Here is a 21,212-nt window from a genome sequence, read left to right as displayed (position 1 = left end):
ATGACATCCCTGGGCTCCCAGATTCTCAGAGCAGCGCTCCTGGCAGCCATCCTACTGCTGCTGCGGGCAAAAGGGGTAAAGCCTCAGGCAGGGAGCCCAGGCCCTAGCAAGAAGAGTCAGAAAGAACAAATATCCTCTTCAGGTAAGTAGAAAAGGGGGTGACCTCAGGAGGCTAGGGACCCAAAATGTTTGGAATCAGTCCCAGATGACTATCAGGCCAGAGTGAAATCTGAGACAGGTTTGGGTTGTGGAGAATACCTGGTCCCCTATTACTGAAGTGTGAGGGTGTCATGTGAAAGGGTCTCGAGCAGGGGAGGGCCCCGTTCAGGGGAACACCTGGGCCAGCGGAAACTGCGTGGGGCTTTCACATGTAAGAGCATAGATGCAGCTGTCTGAGAAGAGGGTCACAGTTTTCACCCTTCTCTAAGATGGTCCTTCACTCCCAAGTGATGTAACGCTTCGGAGGAGGCCATTTGAGCTGGAAACGGGCTGTGTGTGCTCTTGAGTTGGAGCTGTGGTGGCACACGGACCAGAAGGGACTTCCAGCCCTAGCCAGTTTGGCTCAGTGGTTGGAGCGTGGGCCGGGGACTGAAGGGTCCCAGGTTCCATTCCGGCCAAGGGCACGGACCTCAGTCGCAGGCTCGATCCTGGCCCACATGGGGCACATGCGGGAGGCAACCAATCGATGTGTCTCTCTCACATCTCTCTCTCTCTCCCTCCCTTCCACTCTCTCTGAAAAGCAATGGAAAATATATCGCTTAGGTGAGGATTTTAAAAAAAAAAGAAAGAAGGGACTTCAGACAGAGCACCACCTCTCTGGTCAAGGACAAGGACATGGGCTATTGGGTTAAAATCCCCAGGTCCTAACTTTTCCCGCTTTCTCCAACTTCCCCTTCCTTGTGAGTGCCAGGGCCAGGGGCCAGGGGCAGGTTAGGGCCAGTGTTTCGGCACCTTCCCCTCCGCCCTGTTCCAGACCAGGAGTGGTTCAAAGAGTACTTCGTGGCTTCCTCCGCGGGCGAGATGTGGCAGGAGTTGAACATGGTCGAGCAGGAGGGTGAGCAGACGGAGGAGCAGACAAAGGAGAATGCAGCTGCTCAGGACCACCTGCTGGCCCTGGCCCTGTGCTTCAACGTGGCCAGCATCGTGTTTTTTTTATGAGGGAGATCGAGGAACAGGTGGCGGCCTGGTTCCCGGATGAGGACCTGGACATCTACCTCGGCTTCATGATCGCGTACTGACTCGCTCCCCTGGGCTCCAGGTCACGGTCCCGCGGAGACACACACGCGGCATCCTGCCCCTGCTTCCCTCCGCTCTGAGCTCCATCCCTCGCTCTGAGCTCCATCCCTCTGGGCTGGAGACACCAGGGCCGACCCCGCCCTTCTCTCTCCCACGCCTCCCCTGGCTTCGCTCAGCACAGCAGATCAGGGGGAGGAAGCAGCTACAATAAAAGTAATAGCAATAAAATCCTGAAAACAATTGGGGACCCATTTCTGAGACTTAACCAAAGCCTTCTTATCTCTAAGTAGTCTGTTTAATCACCCAACCTCCCAGCCCACTGACCTTTAGACCTACTACCAGGCCACCAAGCATTGGTTCTTTTCTTTCTCGAGTCTGTGGAGCTCTGCTTGGAAGTTTCTCCTCTATCTTTTCTGTGACTTTCAGGCACAGAGCATACCAGGAAAGAGTCATTGAGAGATAGGCAGAAGCCAATTGCCAGATTTTATTTTTGGAAAAGGGGGGGGAGAGGAAACATCGCCCTGATTCCGTGGACGGGGCAGGGAGGTATCAATACACGTGTGTTGAGGTCGCTTTGGTAGCCAGGTTACCAGAGTTGGCAGCGTTGGGAGGGGTTCAGGAGGGCACCACGTGGACAGTGGAAATGTCTGGCAAAGGCTGGGGTGCTGCTGAGGGGCCCGTGGACTCGGAGGGCGGGAGAGCTGTGAGTGTCCTGAAAATCCTGTGTGCTGTGCTCCTTACACATCACCTAGGAAGGGAGGTCCACAGAGGGTAAGGTGACTAGCAGGGCAGATAAGGGTCAGTAGGCAAGACCTGGTGACGTGGTGGTGACTAGGGACAGCAGACAGACAAGAGCAGAGATGGGAATGACCAAGGGTCATGTGGAGAGAGGGAGCATTTGCCAGTTGTAGGTAATTTAACCTGGCACTAGATGATGGGGGTGGGGGGCAGGCTGTGGGTTCTATTAGAAGAACTCTGTAAGGGGGTATTTATACTGAGGAATGGGGGGCCACGTCTGTTGGGGTAGCACATGGTAGTTTGGGGGTCACATCAGGTAGAGACCACACCTGGGGGGAGGCCTTTGAGGAGAAATGTAGCCTATAGTGTGTTAAGGCTTGTTTTCAATGGGTTTCTATTTCCGGGAGGAAAAAATAAATGGAAAAAAGTTGAGTTCATCTCAGGGAGGGATTTGGGAGCAGAGTTTTCTTGTTGTTTTTTGAAGGGGATGCTAAATTTGGCAGAAGCATTTGTGGTGATATGAAAGGATGGGCCCAAGGGGACATCTGTGAAAGGAGACAGTGGGGACATCTTTGGCAGACGGTGGGGGGCATTTGGGGAAAGGCGTATGAGAGGAAGAGATCCTTTAAACGTTACCAACAAGGTGTTTACCTGACACGGAGCAAGCTGCGGTGGGAGACGGTGGCTGCCTACCTGGGCATAGCTTTGGAAGAAGAGTTGCTGGGGGGTGAGGCCCAGTTTGGGCAGGGTGGTCTCCCCATGGTGTGATAACAGCAGCTTGTTGTATGCCTAGATGTGGGAGTGGGATGGAGAGCAGCCTTTAGGCCCCAGACCTGTGCCATTTGGAAGTTTGATGCCCTATTCACAATACTCCAGACCAGTTAGTTCATGGTCCCCTTCCCCAAGTTTTGCACTAACACACGGGTCTGAGCCAGGAGAAAATTTACTTGTCAGAAAACCTACGGATATCCTAGAAAAGAGGGACCTGCTAAGCCAGAGGGGGATCCCCAAGCGGCCACTGTTCAGTGGGGATGTGACAGGCAGAAAGCTCTGCAACTATGTCTGCATGAGGGGTGGTCGAAGGAAAAGTCAGGGACAGGGTATCTACTCTGCTGGTAGAAAGAGATCGTGGCCCTCGGGATGTGAGTTACCTGCAGCGCAATCGCCAGCCCCCCTACATCTGCCGCATTCTCCAGGACCGTGTGGGAGCCATTGAAGGAAGTTACGCCATGTAACGGAAAGGCAGCGTAGTGACGCTGCAGGCACAGCAGTGCCCCCTCTAGGGCACGGGTGTCACAGGCGGGGCAGCCCCCAGGGAGTACTGTTGAAAATGGGGCATGGGAAGGAGATGGTAAGGCACGGGGCAGGAGTGAGGAGGGGGCACCGCAGGCTGGGCCGGCTCCCAGGTGCACTGCAAAGGCTCGGGGCTGTCGTGCCTGGAGCCTTCCCACGCCCCCCTTTCTCCTCCTCTAGGCCTCCTTTGGAGCCGTCACCTGGGCTCCCACCTCCCAGCGGCCCACTGGTACCCACAGAGCTGGTTGAAGACGTGTAACAGCTCACGGGCCATGATGCTGCCAGCAGCTCCAAAGTTCACGGCCCTAAGAAGACAGGGCTTGTCTTACCCCCAGGACCTTTTGACGTTTTTAACCCCAATCCCCCAACCACAGGTCCTATCCATCGTGACATCTGTCCACCCTCACGGAATGGCCCAAACCTGGGGTAGTCAGGGTGGAAGAACGGTGGCTGGAGGAGTCCGGCTGGGAAGACCACCACGTGGTCAGGTGTTGAATAGTAAGCATTGTCCCCCCAGGGGGCCACCTGCCACCTGTGGGGAGAGCACACATGAATACCAACTCTATAATTTATCGCCCCCCCCCAGACATATGCGGTCACCCCCAGCTACTTTCACTGTTCCTGTTTCCCTGAGCCCCTGGCTTGCTCTCCTGCTAATCGTGGGTGGGCACCTGTGGGAGGCAGTGTCTGTGTCTCCGTGGCTCTCATACCTGTGGTGGGGGGAAGGCTGCAAGGAGCTCTGGATGATTCTAGCTTGGCGGGATCGAACAGCGCTCAGGAAGGACTGCAGGAAGCTGGGTCCGAGCTGCACCTGGGAGGAGGCAAGAGGGGACGAGTGTACATGCACACGGACCTACCCTGACGGCTGCATCTGAACCCAGACAGAAAAGCCCTGACACACGGACAGCCTAGTACAGTGGAAACCAGCATGACGCCCCCACACCACCTGTGGTCTAGACAGGCTCCACACGGGTCAGCACATAGATAAACACGCTCGGTCAAGTAGCAGGGATGCACGTGTGCACACACACATCGTGACCTGAAAATGTTCTGTTCTCCTGCGGGCAAGACCCACAGGGTGTCTGTTCCCCCAGAAAGCCCAGCCAGCTCCGGGGCCAGGAAGGGGTGGGTTGGGATCACCCAGGGAGACCGATTGTCAGGCGGGTCATGGGGTGAGGAAGTTGAGGACCAAGACAGAGCCGTCGAGGGCAGGGACCCACATCGCCGTATTCCTGTCTGGCCAGCGCTGGCTCCATGGCCCATTCTGGAGCCCCCATCTCCACCTGCAGCTGGGTGACCTGGGGAGACACAGGTAGAAGGAACCTAGCTACCCTGAGTCGATCGGAGGGAAGTTGTCCAGCCACTGCCCTGCCCCCCCTTTATGTTGCCACTGGGGGGGGGGTGCGCCATGTGTTGGTGTTTAAACTTGCTGTGTACTGCTGTGCCCTTTCTGTCCCCCAGCCACCGGGATCTCTTGATCCAATATGCAACCCCCCCCCCCCCCCCCGCCCGGCACTGCCTGGCCCCACCCTGTGTCTCCTCCTGGCCTCACCCGGTCCTGGGCCTTCCTCCAGGTCTCTTCATCCATCCAGGGAAGCCTCCTGAGGCGGGCGATGAGGGCGTCCTTGATGGCACCGAATAAGTCCATGGCCTGTGGGCGTGAGGGGCAGGGACAGAGAAACAGGGTGAGGACCTGCCTCAGTCTTGGGTCCTGCCCGTCGAGCCTCTAAAGAGGGGCCTTGGCCCTGAGAAGGGGGGAGGTCTGAAAGACAGAGAGGAAAGTGGCATTTCCTAGGTGACCCAAACCCCAAGGTAGAAAGATCTGTGGAGCTAGAAAGGGAAGGTGGGAGCTGGTCACTCCTGAGGGGAGACAGGGGAGCAGATTTCCTTTCTTCCGTGGGGAGACCTCAGTCTGCTGAGGGGGGAAGACCACCTCCTCGCTCCTGGGCCAGCAATCCACTCAGAAGGCGGAGGGAGGGTGAGACTGTCATTCCACCTCTGCTCTTGGGGACCCTTGTCCTCACACCCTTTCTTAAGGCATGCTTTTTCTATTTCCATCTTCCTGGGGACTTCAGCGTCCCAGCAAGCTGAAGTGTCCCTAGCTTCACAACCTGACTAGAGTTATCGCTTCCCCAGCCATCTACCACCTTGTGTATATCTTTCCTCAATGGGGGAAAATGGATGCCAAGACCAGGAGCCCAAGTTCAAGTCCTGACTGCTTTTTGGCAGCTTGGGCAAGCCTCTCTGTGCTTCGGTTCTCTCTTCTATAAAATTAGGACGATGCTCGGCCTTAAAGTAGTTCAAGCGAAGTTCCTACGAGAGTACCAGGCACATGGTAGGCACTCAGAAAAGTATTTGGTAGTTATGTTCACTTCTTAAGATTATATCAATCCATCCTCATGTCGTTTCATGTGTTGTTAAATAATTGTAAACAGGGAGTAGCCTTAGAGGTCATGGAGTTCAGTTTTCTCGTTTTCTGGTTGAGGAAACACAAGAGCAGGAGAGTTGGGCGACTTGTTCAAGTTAGTGCATGTTGTGTACGCTTTATGTCCCATAGCTAAACCATACAGACCCTGGGGACATCGCCTGCCATTCTTTGGGGTCTCTCTCTGGGACTGCCTTACTCCTTAAACACACCAAGCATTAAGAAGGGAGCAGTCAGCAGAATTAGGAGAGGATGTGCTGGGTGGGGAGGGACGGAGGAACATGGCCTGGGAAAGAGCTCTCACATACAGCACTTTGGGTGCTCGGGCTGAAGGCCTCACGAACAAACAAGGGTGCCAGGGTGGGCTCGAAGAAGTCTCCAGTATCCTCCACGCACTTCATCCATCGAGGGCGGGCAGGCTACAGAGACAAAGTTGGAATAAGAGGTTCTCGTTTGTTTCCCCAAGCCAATCTTGTCCTGTCCTCCCCCCACAGAAGATGCCCTCTTTTCTGGACATTCTGGGTTTGTCTCTCTTTACTGGGTTATCCCTTTTGGTGGCACACATGGGTTCATTGCCGCTCAGCACAAAAAGGCATAGGTCTCCAGGATCAGTTTCATGAGCCTGGTTTGGGCAAATAATCCTTGTTTATTGCCTACAGAAATTGAAAGCAAGGCCTCAGGATGCATCCGTCTTGAGAACAGAAAGGCTCCTGGGAAGGAGAGGGCTAGATGCCAAACCCCTCAGGTCCCTTGGCCGCCCCTTCCACACCCACCACAAGCACTGCTCTGGGAGCCCAGCAATGACTTCCCTTCCAATGCTTCTTTGCTTAAAATGCAACTTAGAGGAGGTTATTCCTTCCTCCCTTCCACCACCCTCCCCACTCTCCAAATGGTTGTCATGGGCCATATGGCAGGATCTTGCCTTATAAAGAAGAAAATTATCAGAGTGAAATTATTGGGGTTCAGATGCCATACTGTTGTCTGGTAGGAGAACAGACTAAAGAAAAGACTAAAGACAAGAATTCAGAGAGCTAAGAAACTTGCAGCCAAAGCCAGATGAAATGAAGGGGAGACAAGGGACATCTTCAATCTCAAAGGCAGAGAGATAGACAAAAACATAATAGGGCCTTGGCAGCAGGACAAGATTTTTACAGCAGGGCAGAAAGCATAAGAAAAAAGGGTTGCTGGGGAGGTTTTGGTGGTGGGCTTGGATGGTTTGGAAGAGTTGCCCAAGGGGTAGGCCCAGAGATGACACAGGCCAGGCTGAAAAACAGGTTCAAGGGTCCCGGGTAGGCATAAGAGAGCTGGCCTAAGGGAAAGCTGAGCTGGGACTTGGGAAAATCAGCTACTATGCTAATTTGGGTTGAGTGGGATGAAGTCACAAGACTTCATTCCTGTAACTTATTTACTCCCTTTAGATCTCCTCTTAGGCTGCCACTAAGCTCTCTGGTCCCAAGGCTGGAGAGAGTGTTTATGGGACTCCCACGAAAAAAAAGACCAGAAAGAGAAGGCCGGTCTTGTCCTCAATGAAGAAGGAAGTCCCAGGCGTGCCTGTTAGGACATTTATCATCTTGGATGTGGCTGCAGACCTGGTTGCCCACATTGTGTGTTCTTGTCCCCTCACCATGAGACCTGTAGAGGACCTTGCGAGGAGAAGGGACTCGGACACTTTCTCTAGCATATTAGTTGGAGCTCTGAAACACACATTTGAAGAATTAACACAAGTGGAAAGGAAACCTCGGTCTGATAGCAAGGACTGGGTCAAGTGCAGGCTCTGCTGGCCACCTTCAGTGTCTGTCCCCCACAGGCCTCCCTTACAACAAGCTTGGCTTTGGGGCAACACCTGGAGCAGTAACAAACAGCGTCAGCCTTGCTCTTGGTGTCATCTGCCCTTTCCACACCTCCTTGCTCTGGAGCTGTTCTCTGATCCCCTTCACTGGGGCCTGCCCCTTTCCCCAACAGCCTTTGCCTGCTCCATGCCTGTCCCCATAGCCCAGGCCCAGCAGGCCTGACCTGGTTACTAGAGAGTATAGATGCCACCTCAGACTACCCGTTGCTCACCCCTGTGCAACTCTAGGAATCATTAAACTGACTATATTTTAACACTTGGAAAATAATGTGTAATGACTAAGGGCCAATGGAGGATCACCGAGCACAAACAAGGTCAACATAATAGCAATTTCTCCGGCTAACATGTTCACCACACTAGGACATACCGCAAACCAGGAGTCACAAACTCAAGTAGGGGCCATGAGGTGACATAACTGAGAGATGCCTGTCATCAGAACCACAGGACATGGAGGGGTGATGACAAATGGTAGAGAACACGTCCAGTCTGAATGAGCTGCCAGCAGCTATTGCCCCTGGACAAGGTTAGCCCAGCGATGCCCAGACTTCACGCTTACCACAACAAAGGGCTGGAAATTGGATTACTGGTGCGCCATCTCCTAATTTTTGAATGTTGGCGATCAATTAAAAGTTTATAAAAAGCTTTAGGAGCCAGCAAAACACATCGATATGTCAGATGCACACTCCCGCCACCCCAGGACCACCTCAATACCACCTCTGCACAGAGAATTCAACATTCACTAAATATTGACATTTAACTTAAACCTCAGGACTTCAGATACACCAGCTATGAAAGTGAGATAACTGTTCTGATTCTTTACAGAGTTGCTTAAAAGATGAGGTAAAAGAATCCATTGAAAATGCTCTGTAAATTCTACACTATTACCCCACTGGCATTATTTTGATTTCCAGAAGGGACTTGACAAAGCCACAAATGAAATCTTCGTGAATTAGATTGGAGAAATCTGTGTTGGATGATAGTGTAATTTGAGCGGATTCTCAGCTGGCTGAACCGTAACAAAGCATCAAAAATTAATGACTCTGCCCTGGCTGGTATTGCCGAGTGGTTAGAGCATTAGCTCGCTGACCGAAGAGTTGAGGGTTTGATTTCTGGTCAAGAGCACGTACCTAGGTCGCAGGTTTGAGCCCCAGGCCCGGTGAGGGCGAGTGCTGGAGGCAACCAATTGGTGTGTCTCTCTCACATTGATGTTTCTCCCTCTCTGTCTCTCTCTCTCTACCCCCCCATCCCTCCCTTCCACTCTTGCTAAAAATCAAGGGGGGAAAATTAATGATCCAAGTTGGTATGAGTGTCCCTGACCAGGACTACTGACAATTGTAAGATGATCCCGCCTAACACAGCCTCTCCTTTCCCTGTTTTATTTTTCCATAACATTTGGTTAGCTTATTGTCTTTCTTCATCCATTAGCATGTAAGTGTCTGAGGGCAGAGATGTTTTTCTCTTTTGTTCACTGTAGTCTAAGTGCCTAGAGAAGTGTCTGGTATCTGGCAGGTGCTCAATAAATATTTGCTGCATAAATGAATGGATGAATCTATAGCCAGGTCTTCAACAGCCTGATCCGAGGCTCTTTCTTCTTCAGGATCTTCACAGTAGCCTAGATGAAGATACACTATAAAACTGCAAAGCATCCAGGGTGGAAAAGAAAAGGAAATATAATGGATGATTGAAAAAAAGATTGAAATTACCTGAATTGGGAGCCTGGCCTGAATAGAAACAGTTCACATTTAACAAGTACAAATGCGAAGTCCTACTTTTACTGCCCCAAACTCTGCTTTCTCAAATTTAATAAGACCTAGCTTAAGAGCCATTTTTATTGCCTATATATTCAGAATTAACCAGAAAAATATGGTCATATAATGAGACCTCGAAGCCTTTCTGGATAAGGGCAATGCAAAGGAGAATGCATTCAGAAGAATATAGTTAGAAATCTGTACGTAATAACCATCGAATAGACTCATGAATTCTGGTCAAATTAAGGCCAAACCTTCGCAGTGTCTTTGACTCCACTCTCCTCACACCACACATCTATCAGGAAATCTTGTTGCTTACTTTCAAAATAAACTCTTTTAAAACATAAAACAGATAAATCCTCTAGGCCCCCTTTTCATGCAGAGAAAAGCGAAAATCTCTACAGTGACCTACCGGGCCCTGTATTCTCCCCTCCTTCCCTCTCCAAACTCCTCCCTACTCTTATCCTATTTGCACTCTCTGTTCCAGGTACACCGGTTCCTTGCTGATCCTCAAACTCCTGGGCATGCACCCCAGCAGCAGGTGTAGCCCAGCCCACTCTTCTCAGCCAGAGCCACCAGGAGGATCTGTCATATTGCACCATGTTTCAGCCAGTCTATCCCATGGCTTGTCTCAATGAAATGATAGCAGTTTCTTTGCCAGAAAACTTCGATTCTTTAGACCTTGCTTCCCTCCTACCTCTTGTGGGGAAATCCCACTGGACTGTCAAACCAACCCAGATCCCTTCCTCTTGGGAACTCTAAGAGTATCTGTTGTCTAAACCAGAGTTTCCATGGAATGCAGCTACACCCTTTCATTTATTTGTTCTACTTCTGCTTTTGTGTTACAAAGGCAGAGTTGAGTGGTTGCCACATAGACCATATGGACCACAAAGCCAAAAATTATTCTATCTTGCCCTTTATAGAAAGAATTTGCCAACCCATTTTCTGTACCACCCATTAATTTCTCAATCCTGCACAGTATGTGGTTAAAAACATGACCCCATGAGCCAGACGGATTGTCCTGGTGTCTGTTTCTTATGTGTGAGCTGTGTAGTCTTGCAAAAGTTACTTGTTCTTTCTGAGGTCCCCAGAGTGTTTCTGGGAAGATTAAATAAAACCATTTATGCTAAAAGGTGCATGCAATGAAACTGCAAAAGAGTAGCTACCCAGTGTGTATCAGCTATTATTACTTGTTATATTTGGTACCGTTGTTTCAGGGAGGTGAAGTGGGGTCCCCAAAGCCACATAACCATTTGTTGATAGGGCTTCATTCAGCTTTTAAGCCCCAAAACAACTATATATCCTAATAAATGGAATATAGATATATAAATATATAGATATACAGATATATTTAAAGGACATGACTTTAGCAAACTGTAAGCCTTCTAAGCTCAAGCGTTGAGTTTCACCATTGGCACTCTTCCCCCTATTCAAGAATCTCCATCAGGCCATGGCTCTGGGATTCATAGGAAGCTGGCTGTTGCCAGGGATTTTATAGCAACCACAGCTAACGGGAGTCGGGGTTCTGTTCTTCATCTGAGTGAAGAGAAAGGCTGAGCAGAAGGAATCTACCTGGGGCCTTGCCCACCTGAGTGAAAGTCCTAAGAAGGAGTGTTTTTGTTTTGTTTTGTTGTTTCTAAAACAGTGATTAAGCACACAGACTCTGGAGCCAGACTATCAGAGTTCAAATAAAGTCATTTATGATAAAAGATGCATGCAATGAAACTGCAAAAGAGTAGCTACCCAATGTAGCTCTACCGACTTACTAGGTGTACTATCTTGGTCAAGTTTCTTAACTTTTGTGCCTTGATTTCCCCATCTATAAAACAGGGACAAAATTATGTGGAAAACTTGTGAGAATTAAACCAGCTCATCTATCTAAAGGGCTTAGAAAAATGTCTAGCACATTATAAATTCTCAATAAGCAATACATACACTCCAGTCCCTGTGCATACATTTCCCCTCTCTGAATTCCACAGATATTTCAGGTGGCGAGTTTCTCCAGGGCAGAGAAATGGTTCATAAATGACTAAGAAAAATGCCACAAAAACCCCGTGAATTTCAAGACTAAATCAAGGCCCGAGGTTGGGGTGTTTCTAACCTACTAGATACCTCCACTTGCATTTGGATGTGTCCAACCCAGGACTTCAAAGTTCTCAGTGAAAAAATATCTCCACATCTTATCTAACACAGTAGACTTCAGTCAGTAAAATGCATTTGCTACTTAGCCCCCTCCTCAGATATATTGGGATCTGTGCCACAAAGCGCACAGTGTGGCCCAACAGATCCCACTGAATGTCAGAGATAAACTGTTCGTGAAGAATTTGAACACTAAAGACTGGAACCACCTGGACAGAGGGAAGGCCACTGCTAGCTATACCTGTCTTGCATCCGTCTTCAAATCTCAGAGCTCAGAGTGGCTAGGAAAATAGTTTACGGGTCATGACAAAGGAAAGGCAGCTCTTGGTCATTTTAGAGTTCTATATTTAACCGTTAATACTTAGCAAAAGGCCATAGCCATAAAGTTCCGGTACTTGGCACCTCGGTTCTCAAGGTAAGTGTTGTATGCCCACCCTGTTGGCCTCTGTGAAAGGCCCAGACATTGAGGGGCATCTACCCTCATGCCCCCGACCTGAGAGCGATAGGCCAAAATTTACCCCTCAAAATGACAGGTGCTCCTTTAGCCCCCAATCTGGGACAATTCATGCCCTCCTGTCCTCACCACGGGTGGCCGTTCAGTCAGCTCCCGCAGTTTCTGGCTCAGCAATCTGCGTGCCTCCTGGAATTTACTGTCCAGGGCTGGAGAAAGGGTGTCTATCAGCCCGAAGATCATGTGGCTCTGCAAAAAGTCCCTGTGGAGAGAAAAGAGACCCGCACTTACACCCCAAGGCTCTGGGGGTCCCTCAAGCAAAGCCTCTCCTTGCGTAAGTCAGGCGGATTCCGGGGAGAAGCCCCTTCTCCTCTGTATTTACGGAGGAGAACCATGTGACCATGAGAAAGGGAAGGAGAGCTCGCCTTGGATTGGGTCGGAGTGGGCTGGGAAAATGACGACAGAAGGACCTGGACAAAGAGGCAGACTTCTCAAGCCATAGGGAGGGAAGGATCCGGTCTAGATGAAGGCTGGACTAAGTTTTCACAAAACTGATTCATCTACTTCCCCAACCAAGGCATCTCAGCTCATCTTAAGATGTATAAGACGTACCTTCTAAGCACAGCAGAGCCGGGCCTGGGCCCTTTCTCTGCCCTGCTGGCATCTCTCTTACAGGTGTGATTTGTGCCCTTGTGTAAACCAGCTCCAGATGTTGTTGCCCCTGAGTTACTATGAAGAGGGGCATAAGCCCGAGAAGGAAGTCCCTTCAGGTGGTGGGCACACAGGTATCAGGGATGGAGGGGGGCCCAACACAGAGCGTCACCCTCATGTTCCCCACCTTCCTCAACTTCCTGATCTTTCCCACAAGGTCTCCAGCTGAGAAGTGGCCTCTCCCTCAGCTTTCCCCCCAGAGCACCCCTGCTTTCACCTCCTGCGTCCCCCCACACCCATGCGTACCCATGAGCCGCTGATGAGACATATACCGCTGAGCTAGCCCCGTGCCTGGCCTTCCAGCATCTCCCACAGCTTAGAGGCTCTCCACAGGCTGGGTGTACTCCCAGCAAATCCTGCGACTTGCCGGACCCCTGTATCCCTCACTTCATGTGTGTTTTCCCTCCCCAAGCCCCTCAAGCCTCTCATCCTTCCTCCATTCCCTCTTGGGCTGTCCACCCCACCCCTTCTCTGTCCCATGGGTCTGTGAATCTCCCCCATCTTCCTGGGAGGCCTTTACCAGCCTTCATTCTCAGAAGTCACCTGCGTTCCTGAGACCTTTGGGTCCTCAGGCTCTTTCCTCCACCCGGTACCTCCCCAGTCCCACCTGGGGCAAACCTGTGGCTCAACAGCTGTTTTTCCACCAGTTGTGACATGTTCGTCAAATAATCCAGGTCATGGACCACGACAGTCTGGGAGGGGCTCAGGGACATTGGTGCGAATGTTGCTTGCAGGCAGGATAACCAGTCAATGGCAGGGGCCATTTCCTTAGAAAAGGGACACAAAGGCTGAGGGGAACAGGAAAAGGGGAGAGGGGGAAGGACAACAGTCTCCCCACCTTCAGAGTTTGAGGGGGCATGGGGAAGGGGGTGGCTGGGGGAACCGATGGAGCCAAAAATGTCAGGGATGGAAAGGAATTAAGGGAATGCGGACAGCGAAGACAAGGAGGTGGAGGAAGTTTGGGAGAGAGACCCTCATGCCCATCCCCTTCCAGTCCCTGGTTCAAGGCACCTGCAGTCGGTCTATAGTGACAATCTGGATGAGCTTTCCCTGTGCCCACTGCTGCCCCAGGGGCCTCAGAAGCTTCAACAGCTGCGAGGTAATGGAGATGGAGAAGTAGGCATGTTCTTGCACCTTGCCTGGGTCTCCTCCCAGCAAGGTTCCCAGCTGATTCAGGTAAGTCAGGTATTCCCGCACGATCTGGGGGAGGGGGAACCTCAGTCACAGCCACCAGTGGCCCCTGCCTTTCTCCTAGAGGCAAAGGTCGGGACCTTTGTCCACCGTTCTGTCTTACCTGGGCATAGATCTTCTGTTCCTGCTCTTCCTTGAAGGGAATGTCAAACTCGGGCTGGTCTATCTGGACACAAGAGAGACTGGAGAGAAGTGGGTAGTGTGGAGGAAGGAGAGGGCTGGTGTGGGGAGATGGGGGCCGTCGTGGAAGACAGCCTCAGGAGATGGAATAAACAGGGCACAGAGAAGGAGCGAGAGTACAAAGAAAGGACGGGCCTGGATGCAAGGGGCACAGGGAAAAAGACCAGAGAAGGTGGGTATTTCAGCCAGTTTGGGGGCGCTCAGCGAGAGACGCGTAATAATCCATGCCCTGAAAGAAGGCATTTCTGTGCGAGGGTAAGGTCCAGGGTACATGAGCGAGATACCCATCTCGGGTGCAAAATTAAAGAGGTACTAAAAACTCAGTAATCAAGATATATCCTAACTGACATTTTTAAAAATCAAAGTGAGTGTTAAAAATCCATGCTGAGTAAAAGAACAAGGCCTTGTTCGCCATAGATTCCCCCGCCCCCAAATCCACAATGTATTTTCAATTCACTTTAAAAAAAAAAATTGTAGATGTTTTCAAAAAAGTCTATGATAGAGTTTTAATCCATTTTGGAGAAATAGATATATGGTTTTTTCTTTCTTTTTCAAAAAGTCCACACTGAACAAAATTTTGATATTTTGTTCATCATGGGTTTTTGCATTGACCTTGATTTTTTTAAATATTCATTAAAATATGATTTCTCTTGACCACTGGGTTTTGGGTGTCCTCTTGCATTCTGCACACGGGCCGAGAGGCTTGCTGGCCTCCCTCGCCTCATCTGGGCTCTGCGCTGGCGGGTCCTCGATCCCATTCTGAAAATTGTTTCTCCTACAGTTTCCCTTGTTTTTTCCAACTTCAATCCCACTCCTGCCTTGAGTTACAATTTCCCTGGCCTTGAAAAAACTTTCACCCGACTCCCTCATCGCATTTTATGTCTGTACTAAAGAATTAAGTCGTCTATGTCCGTACTTCGGCTCCCTTCGCTCCCTCCTCAACTCCGTGTGGCCTGTGGCCAGTCGCACAGCCGTTCCTGATATTATCTGTAGGAGGTCCCAGTGCTGTCTGCTCATTCCCTACTCTCTGAGCTCAGAAGTCTTAGAATCAGGGCTGACTCCTCCTTCCTGAAACTGGCTCCTTCCCTGTCCTTTGTGGCTCACTTGGTGGCCCGTCTGACTAGCACCCCCTGCCTTCTCTTGCTCTTCTCTGCCCCCAGCCCCTCACTGGGGTGCTCCCTCTGCCGTCTGTTCTCTCTCCCCAGGCTCCATCCAGTCTCGAGATGGAGAGTAACCACCTTCTTCCCATTCACACCAAATCAAAGCTGGGAGAACCTTTTCCAATTTCTCCTTTTTTTTTTTATGTACATTCGATCAGTCATCAAGTCCTCTGGACCATGACCACAAGGTCGAAGTCACCTAAACCCTCACACCTGGCCTCTTGTTCCCATTTCTACCGTAAGCATCTCAGTTCAGAACCTGAAACTTGCCCCTCTCGGTTCCTCAGCACCTCCAGGTTGACCTCGCAAACTGCTGACTCCACTTAAGTTCATTGCACAACCCTTGGATTTGAAAGGCCTCAGTAGCAATGTTTTTCTATTATGTCAAAAGTTATCACCTCGATCTGGCTTCTTAGGAATGGAATAATCAGCCTGGCCTCATGTCTTCAGGCTTACTTTTACCTCTGACTGCACCCCACCCCCATATCCTCTGTCCACCGACCCCACAGAGGAGTCACACCACCCCAGGCTTTCCCCTTCGCTCAGGACTTCCCCCACTGCTCTTTGCATGCCCTATGTCTTCACCTTCACCTGTATGAACCAACCACAGCTTCAGGGCTCAGCTCACAGTCTCTACTCCCTGAGCCTTTCCTTAACCATTTCAGATTTTAACTAATCCCCAAAGGCCATTAAACTCCTGAGCACCCCCTTTAGAACTGAAGCCTAGAACACCCCATACTGGTGATCAGTTCTTCTTGTATATTTACCCTTTATAAATTTGTGAAACGGTTAAGAATGGTGTCAAATACATAGCATCACATTGCCTACCACAATACCGAAGCCGCCAATGCTTTTATTTATTTACTTGCTTAACAAACACCTGGTGTGGGCCTGGCCTTGGGCTAGGTCCTGAGAAACAAAGGTGAACACAGCGCTGCCCTGTTTTTAAGAGGCTTAGTCTCCAGCGCAGAGTTTAGTGCTCAGAGCATGGGAAAGGGGAGGGGTTCCCAAACTCTAGCCAGGGTGTCGGTGAAGACTTCTTGGAAGACGTGATAATATAAGTCAAAATATGTCCATCTTCCAGGCTGAGTGTGGGGGACTGGGGAGTGGTGCTGCAGGCAAAGGGAGTCAGACATGCAAAGGACTGAGGAGTTATAAGTGAGCGAGCATGGCTTGGAGTTTAAGGGGCAGAAGGGATGTGGCAGGAGATAAGGCTGGAGAAGTCAGTAGGATCAGACAGTAAAAAGACCTGCAAGGTTTTGCTCGAGATTAAGAACTAGATCCTGATGACCTGGTGAGTCAGCGAAGGCATTTAAGCAGAGATAATAGCATAATTAGCTCTTGATGGAGAAAGGTTCCCCAGAAGAAAATAAAGAGTAACTGTGACACTGGAGACAGGGGTCTAGTTAGGAGGTTCTGGGGTAATCAGATAAGCAATAAGGAAGACCCAAACTACTTCTGTCTTCCCAGGACTGGCCTTGCTGCTCCTTTCCTGAATCTTGCCTAGAGTGCTAACTCTCACCTGAATGATTTGCCCTGAAGATAGGTCTTTTCCCTACATTGCATATTTATCCTGTCTCCCCAACCTGCACCCCTCCTCTAAGAAATGAGAGGCTGGAATTCCAGGCAGGCCCAGGTCTCCCTGTGTTTTTGCCAGTACATCCCTCACCTGGATGACTGGCGTGTGTGGAGGGGTGGGATGAGGTCCCAGATAAGCTCTGAAGAATGGGAAGTGACCATACTGACTCATCAGAAGGCTCAGAGTTCGGTTAAAGTCTAAGGAAGTCCAATTACTGGAGAGTAGCCAGCCTCCAAGCTGGGAAGAAGAGAGACAAGGCTCAGCATAGGGGTCTTGTCTCCGACCCCTGTACCCCAATCCTCAGACAGCTGCTTCTTCCTGACCTCTACTCTGAGTTCTTTGATCTCTCCAGGGCTCCACCTCTATCCCCCTTTCTCCAGCCTCACCCAAGGACCCAATATTTCCACAGGGCATTGTCATTTCCATCTAACCTCCTAGAACTTGGGGATCCCTAAGAAAGAAACCCACCCTCTAGAAAACAAAACGACAGCCCTGAGCGTACATTGGTCCTATGTAATGTGTATCCAGAAGAATGATGCCCCGTGTCTCACCTCCTCAATCACCTGTCTGAGGGGACCAGCCCCTGCAGCCTCGATGGCACCTGTGTCCATGCAGGAGTTGTAGAACTGGAAGGCTTTCTCTTCCCCGGATCCCAGGTGCCAGGACCCTGGGGCCTCTAGAAGAGAAGCACGGGTGGGTTACAGGAGCGGGGCCAGAGCAGAGGCAAGCAGAGAAGGCTGAGGCGGGGAGCTTATAGCAAAGAGGGGAGACTCATGGGGAAAGGGAAGGGCGGGGGTGTGGAGGGGTGAGGAAACTTGGGGAGACAGGAGGACTGTCCAGTCTGGACAGATCACCTAGATGGCGGAGTTAGAGCAGGCAAAGGGTGTGGAGGAGACAATGAGGAAAATAAAGGGGAGGTGAGAATGGAAATAAGGAGGAAAAGGCAGGGAAGGGAAGGAGAGAGAGGAAGAAGCGGGATATGGACAGAGGACAGGGGGTGGGCGTGGAAGGCGGGAGGGAGATGAATAAAGGAATCAGAGAAATTCAGGACATCCGAGAGCTTTGAGGAAGGGCTTAGCCGGGAGAAGAAACGGGGCGGGCTCTCCTAACCGAGACTCCTCCCTCTTTGAACCTTAAAAAAATAAACAGACACATGACAATAAGCCAAACCCATGCCCATTGGAATCACGCGCCCTCCAAGATCTAGCGCCTCTCCCTCGGTGTCCCTAATGTCCGTTCATGCCATCGTGGGCACACGGTCTATCCCAAGCCCATTGTTTCTTTTCACCCCTGTGCCTTAAAGGAAGGCCCGGCCCCGCCAACGGGGAGCCTACTTCCACTCTTTCTGCATCACAAGGAGGCCAGGGGGGTGCATTTATTTCGCCTAAATTCCAACCTGCGCTGCCCACACACTCTCCAGGCTCCCTTCCCCTGGCAATGCAGGACTGTCTTAAAAGTTCCCATTTCCAAATCCTCACCACCGTCCCATTCCCTGGGACCCACGCGCAGCCCCCCGGATGGGCTCGGTTCTTCCCTCATGGTTTTCCCCTGGGGTCTTGTCGTTCCTCCACAGCCACCGCCTACAGGGATTTTTCTTTGCCCCAGGGCTTTAACTTGTTCTTCTTCATGCCTATTCACAGTCTGCTCCTTCCCTCACACACAGCCAAGTAAAGTCGCCCCCCCCCCCCCCCCGTCACTTCTCACCCCGCTGTGCCACTTCTTTCTTCCCACCCCGCCTCCCACGGTCCACCCCCATTGTCCCACTGCTCCAGCTCGGCTTGCACGCCAAGGCCCCAGGTTTCGGTGGCGCACAGGAGAGCACTGTCCGAGAGAGGGGAGCTCACGGCACAGAGAGGACAACCCTGCAGGCGGCATGGACACAAGAAGGCTTCGGAGGCCAGGGATTGAGAGTGATGGAGAGAATTAAAGGGCAAAAGCTCTTGAGGAGGTGCTGGTGGGGAAGAGACCAGGCGCAGGGCAGAAACTGAACATATAGGGGCGACAACAAAGATGGAGCTGGTAAAAGGGGGGGACTTGGAGAGAGGGAGTAACCACGGATAAGTGGAAAAGGAAAGGGGGTGGGGGTTAGGTAAAGAAAAGATGAAGTGAGAGGCCAGGAGAGATGGCTGAGAGGAGGTGTCCGAGGCGACAGGTACAGTGAGAGAGGCGCGCACCCGGGCGGTGTTCTGACGGCCCACTGGGGATGGCGCAGGCCCGCGGTCCCCCAGCCACACAGGCGTTGGAGTCACGAGGGTTCAGGTTCAGAGTCACCGGTGTGCACAGAGAACCTTCGCCCTGCACTCCTTACCCAGTATCCTCCGAAGTCGGCTCCTGCTCTCCTCAGCAAGGGCCTGAAAAGGGTCGCTGGTGCCTTTGGCATTTCCACAGGCAAAGCTGAAGAAGTCAGTGCAGGGGGCCACACTGGTGTTCTTAGAGGCCAGGTAATGACTCAGGAGGTGCCCACACGCGGGCCTCTCGCAGGAGCCTGTGGGGAAAAGCTCAGAGCTGGGGGGAAAGAGGGATGAGGGCTCCCCCAAGGGGCTGGGCAAAGGAACGCGTGGTGAGGACGGGGAGAGCCCTGGTGAGGAGATGGCCTTATTGGTGTCCCCGGGAAGGGGGAGAGGGGAGGGCCAGGATGAGTGGGGAATTAGGTCGGTGGGCGCGGAGCCTCCGGGTGATGGACAGATGGGGCCCGTGACTGAGGGAGGGCTGCGGGGGTTGGGGGTTCCAGGAGCCTGCTTACGAGGTCCACAGCTCTGGAAGATGTAGGTCAAAAGCACAAAGGAACCAAGGAGCAGGCCTAAAAGCAGGGCAGCCATTAGCAGCCGCCTGGCCCTGGCCCACCATCTGCTCTGCCGGGGGAGCTGCCCCTCTTCCAGAGGTCTCTGTGCAGGCGGAACCAGGAGGCAGAAAACACGAGAGAGAGGGGAGGGGAGAGGGGAGGGGGAAGGGGAAAGGAGGGGAGAGAATCAATAAGTTAGTGCTGGGGCCCCGTGTTCAGAGATTGTTCTTATCTCCCTAAACTCGGCCCTGTGCAGACCCCTGGGAGATGCGCAGGCAAGAGATGCCGGGTGTCGTGGGTAAAGACCAAGCAGGCTGTGAGGGGGTGGGACACTAGAGCTGGAAGGGTGTCATCAGTCTGCCCAGGGCAGATGGAGGACGTCACTTACCTCCTGGCTCCAGAGAGTCCCCATTCCACTCTCCCGGCTCGGTCCCCCGTGGCTCTCCCCACCGTTGTCCCCACCCTCCTGAACCGAGTGAGCAGGAGGAGGAGAGAAGCTGGTTCGGGAAGGGGGTACATTAAAGAGAGTTAGGTCATGTTAACACCTCCACCCCCCCACCCCACCCCACACATATTTTCATCCCAGGGCAGTGTTCCCAAATGGGCTTCAGAATGAACCTGTCCCCTGGATGCACCACCGCCCTCCCCCATCACCTCCTGCCCTTTCTCCTTCCCAGGCCTCCCACGGCCCCCCTCCAGGGCGGGGCAGGGCCTTCTCACACAGCAGCCGCCCCCACTCCCCAGCTGAGGCCTCTGACTCCAAAAAGAAGTGGTTTTCTCCAGGGGGCTTGCAGTCTGTCCGTCAGTCCTTCTCTCTGGCTCCCCAAATCTTTCCTGGTTGTGGTCTGGGTGCCGAGTCCCAGGACTAGGGTTCAGGAAATGGCCCCCCTCCTCCTTCCACCCCAGTTGTTGGTCCTGGAGAAGGGGCACTTCTGCCACTGAAGGCCCCTGTCCCCTTACACACACCATTGGCCTCTGGGTGGAGCCTGGTTATCAGTCAGGAGACACTGTGGCCTCTCCTCCCTTATCTTGGCTTCTCAGGAGAGGCACAGCAGGGAGTCCGCACTCCCCAAGCAATCTTGCCCTTGGGTGGCTCCTCTTGGCCGGCTCTGTGACTTCGCCAGAGTCTCTTGTCTTTATAATGTTCAGACACAAGTCGTGTGCTACTTCCTGATATGTCAAGTTCTCCAAATTAGCCTCCTGCACATCCTCATTTGCCTTGAAGTGAGTGGTAAACATGATTCACAGCGAAGGAAAAGAAACCCCCAGAATCCCCCAAACTCTCCTTAAACAGCCCCCATTCTCCAACTCTTAGCAAATTCTTAGCCTTTTCCTGTATTCCATTGAGATGTGAGAACCCAAAGTAGAAAAACCAGGTTCACTATCTCTTACCCTTTACTTCGTAGATGATCTGATACTATTATATTGCTCTTAGAAACTCTGGGACAGCATAAATAAACACATGCAAATGATGATAGCTATCATTCGTTGTTGGCCTACAACATGCAAGGCAATACACAAATCATGCATTAATTCCTTAGTCCTACACTAATCTGCCAACAAGGGCATGCTTTGTTTTACAGATGAGGAAACTGGAGGTACAGATTTATTAAGAGACTTTCCTAAAACCACATGACTAGTAGCTGATAGAACCCAGATTGAAATCAACTCCACCACCACCACTATGAACAAAACATTTCTCCTGGTCCACTGATGTTGGGCTTGGTCAT

The 21,212-nt window shown here is 51.6% G+C and overlaps 2 protein-coding genes across 5 annotated transcripts; one reads left to right on the top strand and one right to left on the bottom strand.

Annotated features, from left to right (window-relative positions):
• On the top strand, positions 1 to 1,158 carry LLCFC1 (LLLL and CFNLAS motif containing 1; the record flags this gene model as incomplete). The annotated part of the gene is made up of 2 exons (XM_081147716.1): positions 1 to 142; positions 974 to 1,158. 2 exons carry the CDS (start codon positions 1 to 3, stop codon positions 1,156 to 1,158), a joined length of 327 nt encoding a protein of 108 aa, XP_081003842.1.
• Positions 1,159 to 1,705: 547 nt separating this feature from the next.
• On the bottom strand, positions 1,706 to 20,449 carry KEL (Kell metallo-endopeptidase (Kell blood group)). 4 transcript variants are annotated; one of them, XM_081148030.1, is made up of 19 exons: positions 20,203 to 20,449; positions 19,871 to 19,979; positions 19,444 to 19,585; positions 19,009 to 19,185; positions 17,252 to 17,376; positions 16,791 to 16,937; positions 13,885 to 13,947; positions 13,602 to 13,790; positions 13,209 to 13,357; positions 12,012 to 12,141; positions 6,001 to 6,111; positions 4,820 to 4,918; positions 4,488 to 4,565; positions 3,978 to 4,078; positions 3,689 to 3,799; positions 3,505 to 3,572; positions 3,126 to 3,295; positions 2,668 to 2,763; positions 1,706 to 1,984 (listed from the first exon to the last, which is right to left on the bottom strand). In XM_081148030.1, exons 2-19 carry the CDS (start codon positions 19,892 to 19,894, stop codon positions 1,823 to 1,825), a joined length of 2,142 nt encoding a protein of 713 aa, XP_081004156.1. In that variant the 5' UTR covers positions 19,895 to 19,979; positions 20,203 to 20,449; the 3' UTR covers positions 1,706 to 1,822. The 4 variants fall into 4 exon arrangements, with proteins under 4 accessions (XP_081004156.1, XP_081004159.1, XP_081004158.1 ...); XM_081148033.1 differs by having other exon boundaries at positions 2,626 to 2,763; positions 20,203 to 20,343; XM_081148032.1 differs by lacking the exon at positions 16,791 to 16,937 and having other exon boundaries at positions 20,203 to 20,446.
• Between the last annotated feature and the right edge of the window lie 763 nt (positions 20,450 to 21,212).

Source organism: Miniopterus schreibersii (assembly GCF_964146895.1).
Source record: "Miniopterus schreibersii genome assembly, chromosome: 9".
NCBI lineage: Eukaryota > Metazoa > Chordata > Mammalia > Chiroptera > Miniopteridae > Miniopterus > Miniopterus schreibersii.
Note: the sequence above shows the minus strand (reverse complement) of the source record. Positions and strands in the feature narration are given on the sequence as shown.